The sequence below is a fragment of the Misgurnus anguillicaudatus genome, chromosome 25 (genome assembly GCF_027580225.2).
Source record: "Misgurnus anguillicaudatus chromosome 25, ASM2758022v2, whole genome shotgun sequence".
Lineage (NCBI taxonomy): Eukaryota > Metazoa > Chordata > Actinopteri > Cypriniformes > Cobitidae > Misgurnus > Misgurnus anguillicaudatus.
Window position 1 is genome coordinate 21151759 of NC_073361.2, and position 12872 is coordinate 21164630.

At 40.3% G+C, this 12872-nt stretch overlaps 1 protein-coding gene across 3 annotated transcripts in view; it reads right to left on the minus strand.

Moving 5' to 3' along the window:
- The window catches only part of ctnnd2a (catenin (cadherin-associated protein), delta 2a), a 341772-nt gene that overhangs the window by 171795 nt on the left and 157105 nt on the right, over positions 1 to 12872 (minus strand). For all 3 annotated transcript variants that reach the window (XM_073864207.1, XM_055181469.2, XM_073864205.1), the window contains one exon: positions 6735 to 6928. In XM_073864207.1, coding sequence (XP_073720308.1) covers positions 6735 to 6928 — 194 coding nt within the window. The remainder of the gene's footprint in view (positions 1 to 6734; positions 6929 to 12872) is intronic.

Below are 12872 nucleotides of genomic sequence, written 5' to 3' on the forward strand. Positions count from 1 at the left end.
AGTTTTGTGATTGCAATACCAGTTTTGGCCACAATCCTACATACTGTTCCTTAAAGCACCCTATAGAACACACGTAGGACACAATGGGGTTACGCACCTGAAAGGAACTTAACTTCCGGTCTCTGCATGTTTAAAGGTCCCGTTCTTCCTGTGTTTTTGAAGCTTTGATTGTGTTTACAGTGTGCAATATAACATGTGTTCATGTAACGTATAAAAAACGCATTATTTTTCACACAATAGAGGGTATGCATTGACATCACTTTTCCACATGACCATGCAGGAGCACGCCCTGTTGAGTGGCAAACATTCAACAAAATGGCTGGTTTTCATAGCGGCTGCTGCGGAAATGCCAGTAAAACTGACTATTATCAGATTAAATTGAGTTTAGTTGGACTTGATAGCAGAGGTGGACAATACTTAGTTACATTAGTTACATTAGTTAAATTTTCCAAGCGTCTGTGCTTTATTAGGATGTTTTTATTGGGAAACATTTTAATTCACTACATTCTAAAGCATAGAATCATACTGTGTATTCTTTAATATAGCATATTAAAATTTATTTAATACATAATTACATAAAAATTGTGTAAAAGTACTTGAGTAAAAGTACGTTAATGTAGTTAAATATTTAATGTAAAACAAAAACTTGTATTCATGAAATGTAATAGAGTAAAAATTATGATAGTATGCTTTGGAATGTACGTTTTCCAAAGACTTTTAAGTAGAAAGTAAAATAATTAAGTAGTGTCCACCTCTGCTTGATAGTGACCCTAGCAACTTGTCAACCCACCTGTGGTCAGTAGACGTTGGCATGGATGATCTATTTACTTCTCCTTTCTGTGTTTTTTGGCAGTCTGTAAAACGATAGCTCCGAATTCTTGTTAAGTCTGTTAGTACAGTCTATCGCACAGCAGGTTTTCCCATTTAGACGCGTTTTCCTCGTGTTTTCGCTGATTTTACACTGTACACAAATGCTGCTGGTCTGTCTCTTGCCACTCAGTGGGCGTAACCGCAGTCACTTTCGCCGAAGGTGACGTCACGTGCATACCTCTATTTACCTATCTCTATAGCGCTGTTTTCACTGTCCTAAAAACAGGCTGATGTCTTCCTTGTTCTATGATGTCCCTCCTTCAGAAATACGTAACAAATTCTGATTGTGTCGTTTTTTGGTGAGTTGTGATTCGACAGCAGCTTAGCATAGCAGAGCCGTTTGAGCCAAAGCTGGCGACTGACGTATTCATGTGGGCGGAGTTTAGCCAAACACTCTTATAATGACTTCTTTAAAGCAGGAAGTAGAGGGCTGTAGTCCAAACCAGCCGTTCGCTGTAGGCATTGAAAGGCGAATTCTATTAAAGAAAATATATTGCCTGGCAGTGAACTTTGAGCTTTATCATTTTGCAGGTATTATTTATGCTCTAACAGCAACATTACACACTAATTAAAGTTTGAAAAGTGGAATCAGGAAAAACATGACCTTCAATGGTCTGGCTATTGGCTAAACTGAACTCTGGAACAAATACCTCATCAAAAATAACAAATGTTTTTGTTTTTGAAGACAAGGGAAGATGGAGATCATGGATCACCGCTGTGTGAAGGGAGATTTGGCAACTGATGTGTAGTTGCCAAATCTCCCTAAGATATTTAAACTGCTAATTCAAAACTATACCAACTGACCTATAGGAATCTGAGATTACTGTGCAGAGTAAACCCCACAACGCATTAAAATGCAAGTTTCGGTGGTTTGCTATCTAAAATGTACTATGTTATGGCGCTTTTCCATTGCATAGTACCCCACGGTTTGGTTTGGGTCAGGTCGTGTCAGCTCACTTCACTTTAGCCTGGTTAGCTTTTCCAACACTTCAAAGTGGGAGGGATTAAAGGCGTGTCGTTATATTTGTGCTGCCTACTGCTGTGACGTCATACAAGTGAGAGCGTCATTGTACATTGCCATACATTCATTTATTTCTCAGTCCGCCAAAAAATTTAAATTGACCACCACAAATAGATGTTTGCACATCACGTTTATCACTCCCTCTGTCTCACATGACAGTTTCTGTACAAACACCCGACCCGTGGCGTCCGTCGAGGTTGCATTTAAGCATATATGCGGACGTTTGCATCGCGACTGTGCTGTCACAAACTGTTCTTGATTCACAACCTGTGGATGTTTTTCATCGCTAAAAGGGAGTTTGGGAACCCAGGAGAAAAAGTAGTACACTTCCATAGTGTACTTAAAGTGCTTTAATTTCGCACACTAATTTTGTACTTAATTTACTAAAAATTAATCTTTAGTACTTCTTGTTCTTAAGATCATCTAAATGTACTTCACTTTGCTATTTTGAGACACCCTAAATATATAAAATGTGCTTAAAGCAACACTATGTAGTTTCGATGTAAAAATGACTTACAGCTCCCCCATGTGGTTGAAAAGCGCAACAGTGCCTGGTATCAGACACTCTTCTGCAGGCAGGGGGAGGGGCGGGGCTGTGTGCTCTACCCTCCACCACCACTTTCAAGGTGTGCTCGTAGCAGCTAGGAGGCTGCTCAGGTTGCAGCAACAGTACAATTTGTCCAGTTAAAAGTTGTTCTATCACTGAAATAATTTTAGAGACATTATTTAAAGGTAAAAAAACTACATAGTGTTGCTTTAAAATGTTTTTATGCTTTAAAATGTTTGTATTTAGGTACCACTTGTAGTAAACTTGAACCCATCTTTGTATGAAAGTTGAGTTCAAGTTTAATACAAGTGTTAACTTAATACATTTTTTAATACAGAGATAGTATGTTAAAAGTGAATTTTAGTTCATATTCATGGTGTCTCAAAATAGCACAGTGAAGTACACTTAGATGATCTTAATAACATCTTAAGAAGATCGATTTTTAGTATATTAAGTACAAAATTAGTGTGCGAAAATAAAGCACTTTAAGTACACTATGGAAGTGTACTACTTTTTCACCTGGGAACTTATAGCAAAGCACAGATGACAACAGGTTTACCCGAGAAAGCGCAAGCTAGCATGAAAGTTAAGCTAATCTTTTACATTATACCAGTGAGGCTGGTAGTGACGATTCTCTCAGACCAATCAGTGATCTACAGCAGTGGTTCTCAAACTGGGGTCCGGGGCCCCCAGGGGGGACGCGAGACAGTGCCAGGGGAGCCCCAGCTGTATGACTTTATAAAATACATTAATTTATCATAAATTTTGTGTAATTAAACAAAAAAAATAAGGCTACTAACCAACATCACTACTTTGTATAATTTAATATGTTTTCGTCATAAATTTTCTTTGGGGGGGGGCGAAGGAATGCACCGTATACCACACGCAGAAAAAGTTTGAGAACCACTGATCTACAGTGTTTTCGCGTCACGTTTTGATATCAGCTAGGGTCGCTTGGAACCCCAACCGAGGTGGTACTAAAAAAAGTATCGGATACTACGTACTGCACCCAGTGGAAAAGGCCTGAAAACTAAGCTGACCCGACCTAACCTAAACCAAACCAAACCGTGGGGTACTATGCAATGGAAAATCGGCATTAGTAAACACTGATATGGGTCATATTTGAGGTAAGTGACGGACAATACTGTTTGTACTGTTTGATACGGACAAATATGTATCAAAATGTGTCCTGATTTTCATTGGCTTTGTGCGATCTCAATAATTAACCAACAGGGGCCGTATTCACAAAGAATTTTAAGGCTAAAAGTATCTCTTAACTGGCGAATTTAGGAGCAACTCCTAAAAATAATGGGCGTGTCACTACTAACTTTAGGACTCCTATTTTTTTTCACTAAAAGTAATTCATGAAGCATTTTAGCCGTAAAAGTAGCACCTAAGTCTGGGACAGCTTAAAAGAAGTCGAGAGGACTCCTAACTCACTAAGACCTATTCACAAAGGATCGTAAAATGACTTAGGTGCTGATTAACACATACATGGACAGTTTCACCAACTCAAAAGCATTGCCTACACTTAAAAGCACAAGCATATTGTTTATGACATTGTTTCATAATTCATCACATTCATGACAAGCAGGAAGTTTTTAGAATTACATAAAACAATAATGATATTATATATTTATATTGTACGCCAACCTGTTGCCATGCTTGCCCGTTTAAAGGCTGCAATTTCAACCCTTGACTGCGATTGTAATGCATACCACCGCACCGCCTCTCGCAGTCGTCCGGGGTCCGCGATATAAGCGGGAATGCTGCATTGATCTGCAAACAAATCCTCTCCCCATGCGCGGGTTGATCCGAAATGAGCGGGTGCCTGCGGTTACGAGTCATCCAAAAATAGTTTTTATGATATTCGGGTCGCGGTCGGTCGGGTCGTTTGAAATAAAAATGCCAGTTAACTATTTTAAACAATTACTACTTAAAACAAATGCGAGCGGGTCGGGTATATAGCCTATATATATATATTTTTTTTTTTTCGGTCCGAGATGCGAGCGGGTTAGTTGAAAACGTTGGTCGGGTGCCGGTTGTTTGCCCGCGTATCACTGTCTTCCACGTCTCGCGCTTAGTGATATCTCAGTGCCGAATTTCCATTTTATTATGTTTCTTTTTTCCAGCACTAACTGGGACAGCAGCAGTAGCTGATCCTGCGTCTAGTTGGGCTTTCTTTTCCGTTTTGGCGAGTTCATAATCCACCGTCATTTATTTATTACATTAGGCTTCTTCAATATGGGCAACATTTCCTTGCTTTAAGTAGTCTATTTAGTCTAATAGGATGTAAATTAATCAAGCAAGTGTTAATGCAATGTCATTTTTTATTATTAGGCAATTGTCGGTTTTCATTTGGGTATTAGCTACCTTGATTTAATTTAATTTCATTCACGACTTTTCTTTTATATATGCATTTCGATGACATTACTATTATTATTTTGTGTTGGACACAGACATATTTCGATGCTGTAATTCCATGATTTGGTGCGTCTGTGTTATGTTCCGCATGACAGCCTGTCATCTAACAACCAATCACCGTGGTCATTGCGAGGCAGCTCGTGCATGAGAATTGACGTCATCCGTAGCAACGAAGACTCACTCTTAGTTTAGGAGTTATCATTTTTCCTTACTAAAAGTAGGTCTGAAAGGCGTTGTGAATAACTTTTAAGAGACAACTCCTAGCTAAAATATTTTAGTGCGATTTAAGAGTACTCTTAGTGGTAAGATAAAATTCTTTGTGAATACGGCCCCTGATCAATATTTTCTTTGTTATCCTAACCACAGACAAGTATGTGGTTATTTATTTACATTTGATTAAATAGTAGAATTGGTTTTATTATCGCTGACACTAGCAGAACAGACCTACAACCAATTTTAAATGGGGACCTACCAGTTGAGAACCACCATACTAGTATAAAAAAACTAAATTGTACTTTTTTTAGTATTAATTAGACTTTAATGAATGAGACATAACAGACGGAGGACTTCAAAAAACTGTCAAGATGGGAATGTGAAGATTTCAAAAATGTGTTATACTGTAGCTTGATATCATGTTGTACTGAAGTGTGATGCAATTATCTCATCAGGTCTCTGCCAAATCTCCATCCATCTATCCCTCACTCACTCACTCTCTCTCTCTCTCTCTCTCTCTCTCTCTCTCTCTCTCTCTCTCTCTCTCTCTCTCTCTCTTAGAAGTTAAAACTGCATTCCAGTACTGAGAGAAAAGAATCTCTACTTGAAAAGATCGTTGCAGGTTCCTGGTGTGGTTGAATTATTTAGGGAACAAGAGGTTTATGGCGTTATAAATATCTACATAAAAGCACCTAACTGGTGGGTTGTGTTACATAAACCTATGGTGAAGCAGACAAGCCCTCTTCAGATTACCCTTCACAGCAGCAAGCCGACAGTCTCAAGAGGGAGGGGTTGGAAACACAATGCATTATTTGCTTTCAGTATGAAAAAGTTGCATGTTCTCCCTTCTTTATGTGCTCAGAAGCTGCATTAATTTCAAATCTTAAGAAAAATGTGCAGAAAATTGACCTGGGAGGGCAAGGACGCTGGGCATCTTTCATTTAAAGCGCTCCTCTGTGCCCAAAACAGAGGCCTGTGTGTTCATTAAAAGTGTCAAAGGATGGACGAGGAGGCAGGGACTGAAAAGAGAGAGAGTCTCTCTGTGTGAGCAAAAATCAGGATTTGCAAACGTCAGCTTTATTGAGATCTACTGTAACACTCCGGGAGTACTTCTGCCGTTTGTATGCGGTAAACATCCAGTTAATTAGCATACGCTGTAAAAATCACCATGCAAAATGAGATGTTTATCCTGTGAACGCAACCGTACCTTTTCACTGAAAGTTTCTAGCTTGTAGCAGGTGCTCGAGATTCATTTAAGGAAATTGGTGGAAAACACAGCCCTGTAGGATTTGTGTTAATTACAGACTCGTAAACACATACGATTTAACTCCCCAGATAATGACAAAGTTCGAAACGCATCCACTCGATATGATGCAGCACTGACGGTTACCGGTATGCTAACCTGACTACAGCACTTCGATTTAACTTTAATCAAGTGACACAAACGCTTTTAGGCAGCATCCAGCCCTAGAGTCATTCTGTGCTAGTCCCAAAAAAGCAAAGGCAAGCGCCACAGCAGCCCTGATGCAGAAGCACGAGAGACTTCCAGCGCAGAATAGAGCCGTTAAGTGAAAACAAAGATCATAAAAGCAGAGAGAGACACATTTGTAACGGAAGAGGGAATGCACTGTGAATTAAAGAGGAGATGGAAAGCATCACCTGGTTGTAGCTGTGCACGGCTCCTCCGGGCTGACCGCTGGAGCGTGGAGGAGGCTGAGGAGGCGGAGGTTTTGATGTGGTCAAGCAGTCGCTCAGGGCCAGAGTCTGGTTACTATGGTGGCTGGAGGAATACTGGAGGCAGCCCTCTGGGTTTGAGCCGAGCTGCAGTGAGCTCTGAGAAAGCAGACTCGGTCCTGCGTGCAAAGCGTGAGAGCGAGAGAGACAGAGAGAGTGAGTGAGAGAGAGAGAGAGAGAGAGAGAGAGAAAGAGAGAGTGAGCGAGCAATTTTCAGCAAGGCAGTGATGCAGCCCTCAGCCTGGCAGAAATGGCATACATAATTTATTAGAAGGGGAGGAGTGGAATAGAGAGGGAAGGAAGAAGGGAGCAAAAGATAGCGCAAAAGACGAGGATTAAAATAACAGGAAACCCAAAAGCAAGAAAAGGAAGGGAAAGAAATCCGCAGAAAAATTAGGAATGTTAGGGATGGGGTATGATGCTTGTTTAACAACTGACTAGTTGGTTAATAAGGTCATCTGGTTTGAAAGTTTTTTATGTTTATCATACATATTTTTTTTTATAATCGATTTATGTGTTTTTAGTCTATGAAAACCCAGCTATCTTGATATCTTTAATATTAACTTAGTAAGGTCAAAGATTAAAATTAATGTAAGGAAAACCACTACTTTGATGCTCTTAAACTCATAGATTATGAGATATAGGGGCTGTTTCCCGGACTGGGTTTAGATAACTCCAGGACTAGGCCTTAAGGTACATTCACATTATAATGCTGCGTTTACCCCGGGCGCGGAAGAGGCGTCAAGCGTGATTGATTTCAATGTTAAGTCAACGTGAAGACGCGATGGTCTCGCGCTGCGAATGAGGCGTTTAGCTTGACGCGGTAGACGCGATTACGCCTCATTTGCGCATCTAGTTCCCTCGAATGACGCGAATTGAGCGTCTGGCGTGGTACGTGCAAATGGTGCCTTTTGTGCATTTTGCGTTTGACTCGAATTTACGGCTGACAGCGAGTTGAAAAATTTGAACTTTGGCGGAGTTTCACGCCGCGTTAACCAATCAGGAGGCTGCTTGCTGCTGTGGCGGCAGTCCCGCCCGGAGTCACTCATTCAACATGAAGGAACCCTTGATATTGTTGGTGAGCAGTCACCCGGAGCTATACGACACAAGATCTTATTTCTATAGAGACAGGAATAAAAAGGACCTCCCTTGGAAGAGTGTCAGTGAGGACATTGGGCAACTTGGTAAGTTGTACATACAAATTTCAATTTTGAGTCACGTGACGTTTATCGATCCGCGGCATTCCCACTGTTTTTTAAAACTATTTTCCCCCAATAGTAAGGTGACCAAATACAAACCGGTAACTCTCTCGATGAATGCACAATCAACATCAGCCATCTTGCAAACAGACAACCGCACAGCACTTGCCCCTCCCACAAGAAGGGGATTTCGCCTCTGACGCGCATCAAATGCTTGCTTTTTCCATGCGTCTACTTAGCACTAGACGCGCAAATGCATTCAAACTGTTCAAGCAGCAAACTAGGTGCGGTAGACGCGATTTTGACGCCTCAAACGTGGCGGGTGTGAACGCAGCATAAGCGATTTGTCGCTGTGTGTCGCATGTCTCTTTCAATGAGGTCGTTAGGGGGCGTTTCTTAATCTGGTTGTCTTAAACAAAGGAGTAACATCCACTCCAGTAACTGACGAGAAACGGATGACGTGAACTCCACTGCTTCGTTTTCATTGTTAGTCGTGACAGAAAGTCATTCATCATTTGCATAAAGTTTAAGTGCTATAATTGGGTCCCCAGTGCTTCTATCAACCTAGAAAATGTGATAAAGATCAACCCAGTAACTTAGTTTTGGTAAACCATTCTCTGCCAGCATGTGAAAAAATAGCTCATTGAAATTTGGCTCCCCTTGTGATGTCAGAAAGGGATAATACTGTCCCTTAATCTGCACTATCCAACCACAGCACTGCCACTTAGTGCAGAGATCAGCTCATTTGCATTTAAAAAGACACACCCAAAGATGGCACATTTTTGCTCACACCTACAAAGTGACAATTTTAACATGATATAATAAATTATCTATGGGGTATCTCTGTGAAAACCAAAGTGCATTTTAAAAATGTCTTGTGAAATGTCCCTTTAACTATGCCGAATACATACAAGTTATTTATATAATGTATATAGGTCTAATAACCAAATTGTTAACCCCTCAAAACTCTTAACCAGATTATAAAAGGTAATCAGCAGTGGTGTTTGGCATTTTGGAAAAAGGCTTAGGGCCAACCTGACAACAAATGAGATTGTATCAACAATTCATAGTTTGTTAAAACGCTATCAGCCCGACGTAGCCTTCAGCAAGACTATCAGTCTACATCAGAGATTAACTTCCCATCGAAATGACTGCGAAAAACACTGATTGTCTCTATCCTCACCACAAAACACACTGTCCCTTTAAAAACAGCTTGACTTAAAGTGTCTCGGGTTTCTCAGGAGGAGGATGTTGTCTGTGCTCCCTGCACTACACAATAATCTATGGCTCCTGTATCAGACAGATCCATCAAGCTGGTCTGGAGAGATAAGAAAATTGGTGCATTATTCGAGTCCATAATAGCCTGCTGCACTCATTTTTGTTTTCATTGATCTGAAAAACCCTGTGCAGACACAGAGGATGCAATGCAGCTGTTGTTAGCCTGAAGCTTAACCATGCTGTGGATCCCCCTGCACGCTGGCATCAAGGTTACATGGTGGAAACTACGTCATGAAACGCTATAAAAGATAATCAAAAATGTGCCTGATGATAAGTGATTTAGTCATATGGGTTTTCAATATACGCTGAAAACAGTATCAGTACTCCCACACCTTTTGACTGATACATTTCCATGATTTTTCTACTTTCTACTGCAATGACTGGATAAGGATTTTTAAAGCTAATTTTATGGGGATTGCACTCAAAGATGCATAACATTTTTAGATCTAAGCATTTAAGCAAGAAATCTGTATAAGATTTTAGCAACTCCCATGGTTTTCCTGGAAATCATAATTTTAAAATTCACTGATATTCAGAGTACCAACTATGAGGGGAGGTATGTCCCCCTATTAAAAGCATGCCTGATCCCGAAAGACAGACATTAAAACGTGGTGCATTCATATCTTTGGCGTTACTACACTCTCTTTTATGCATCTGAATATGGTTGTGGCCAAAAGTGATGTTCCACTTTGAAAAATTTACATATTTTACTCTTTATTCAAATGTTTTATTAAAAATGGATTGAAAATTTTGTATGCATGTTGCATCATTGTGTTTAGAGTATAAACTGAAGCTCGGCTTTGAGAAGAATTCAAAGAGGCTTGGCAAAATAGTACACACAAAACATGTGCAAAGTCTATAAAGACATAACATAATGAATAGAAAATATTATCACAAAAGAGAATCAACAACTGATAATAAAAGATAAAATTGTAGTAAATGTTTTCTTTATTACCTGTGAGCTTTTGTTTATCTTCGCATGTGTTGTCTATTCAGATAAAACTTAATAGGCTACTCTGTGGTTTGCCAAATAAAGTTAAGTGCTTCATTTTGTACTATACACCTCACATTTTGATTGTTTAATCCAGTGGCGGCGATAACTTTTTTTTTCGAGGGTGCACGATGCGAAGTTCGTCACAACATGTATGTAGCCCGTCATGTGTGTGGTTCGTCATTTCAAAATATGTGTTCTGCGCATTGAGAGATCCTGTGTGCATCACGTGTCTTGTCAAAATAAGTGCCTGCTCCAGAGGCGTCTAAAGGGTTTATGATAAAAGAGACGCTCGCGTTTGCCAGATCCTCGTATAATCTCATGCGTAATCAGAGTTTAACTGTTAACTAAGGGAGTGTCTTGCGTGTATTTTGTGAACGTGAGCATCTCTTTTATCATAAATGGTTTTGACGCGTGTGCAGCAGGCACTTATTTTGACAAAACACGTGATGCACATGGTTCACATGATGCAACAAACCCATTTTTTGAAAACATGAGCAACACACATGACACTTCAAACACATATTTTCAATATGCACCCCTCAGGAGAGCAGTCACGAGCCGCCAATGAGTTTAATCTAATCTGAGGAAAATTTTGTGCAATTTAACCCCCATCCCCATCATTTCTCATTCTTAAGGGGGTCGCACACCGGACACGCAGCTCAGCGCGCACCGTTCTAAAAAAATCGAACACATTGTTTTTTATGAGTATACGCCCACCGGCGCCGAAAGGTGGCGCCTATCCGCGGCGCCCGGCTTTGACTCAGGAAGTTGCTCAAATCTCTGATCTCCACTCACATAGTTTAAAATTTAATAACATCATGTTTGTCCCAAATCTTTAGCGATTAACATTGACTACTAACGTACATTTTGAAGTAAACACTATCTGACTAAGCTCGCGCTATTTAATGTGCACTTCCGGTGTACGAACCCTCCTAGGCGTGACTCGACACAGCGCGGGGCTGAGCTGCGCGTCCGGTGTGCGACCCCCTTTAGTCAAGCCAGACATGAGCTGTGTCCCAATTCAATGGCTGCGACCTTATAAGCATGGGACCTTAAAGATGAGCACTCGGTCTTTCAAGGTGGCAGCCTCAGAAGTTCGCGAAGAGAACTGAAATGAGACGGTTTAACCTTCGGACGACCCATTACTGGCGTCACCTGCTGCGCCTGTCAGCAGGACATAGCGGAAACGTTTCTGACTTAATAAAATAAATATGAAATCAGACAAATATTAATTTAGTTTAGAAAATATGACACGTTGATGTAGATTAAACTATTCAACAGTATATTAAATAAATTAATCAACCTTAGAAATATATGCATCATAAAAATAATAATATTAACACAAAACATAACTTATAATACTAAAACAGTAACAATTTTTTTTTTTTGATAAATATACACTTTTATTTAATGAAGGTTTTAATTGTTTATTTTATAATATCCAGCCGCCGTTGCAGGCGCGCAATGAATCTTGGTATATCCTCGGCTGTTAAGGATCCATTCGTTCTATCCTTAACATCGCGGAGAAATTAGGACGCATTTTGAGGCTTCATTCTAAGGATCCTTTGAATTGGGACGTCCTTACCAGCCTCAAGTCGCGCTGCTGTGACGCAATCAGTCTTAAAATACGTCCTTAGAAGGTCGCAGCCTTTGAATTGGGACACAGCCACAGTTCTCTCATATTTACTTTATTCAAAGATATTATTACATATTAACACATGTACGATTGCTGAAACTAACATTAAATACTGCAACCTCCCCGATGTATAGTTTTCCAAATCAGGGCTTGTTAAAGGGCGATGATCTGGACCCCACTACAAGGAAGATCCTCTCTAGTATAGGCCACCCATGTACATTTCCCACCAGGCCCTGTGAACTGTAGTTATGGCTCTGCTCCAAATACCAATGTTTTCCCAGGTTTTAAAAGCCTCTGTGGCGAGGTGCTTACAGTAACGCTCGTCTTTGCCCATGTCTCAGTCAACAAGGCTGTAAAGTTTCCTCCTGGAGAGGTTTATGGGCCCATTTCCCGCCTCCTTCAGATTAAGCCATTTCCAAAGAGAATTATATTACATAAACTGGACAATGGAGGGAAAGCTCATTTAAAGTGGGTAAATACAGAAAAGCTTCAGCTGGCAGGAGCTGGAAAAACATTTTACATTTATGCATTTGGTAGATGCTTTCATCCAAGCAACTTACAAGCTATATCTTTCATCATTACGTCCCAGGGAATCGAACCCGCAACCCAAGTTTAGCTACAGGCTATGATGTACATGTACTAGAGATACACAGTCCCGTTATGGGAGTGTTAGACATGTATAAAATATCACCGGGAGTACCACCTCCATGTTGGGTACGCTGGGTAGGTCAATGACCTGGGCTTTATCTCCACAGGATGAAATATTTTATAGAGCTATTTTTCATGTTCTTTTCGCCAGGCTATACAGAGCAGCATCGCCATACTGCATTGACATAGTGGGCTACAATAAAGAGAAGGACATAGAAATAATAGTTAGATGAAATCTATGAATAGTTTCAGCTCTTTCTTTTGAAAGTGCTAATTGGAATCAAAAGGGACTTTGACTTACAGTGATA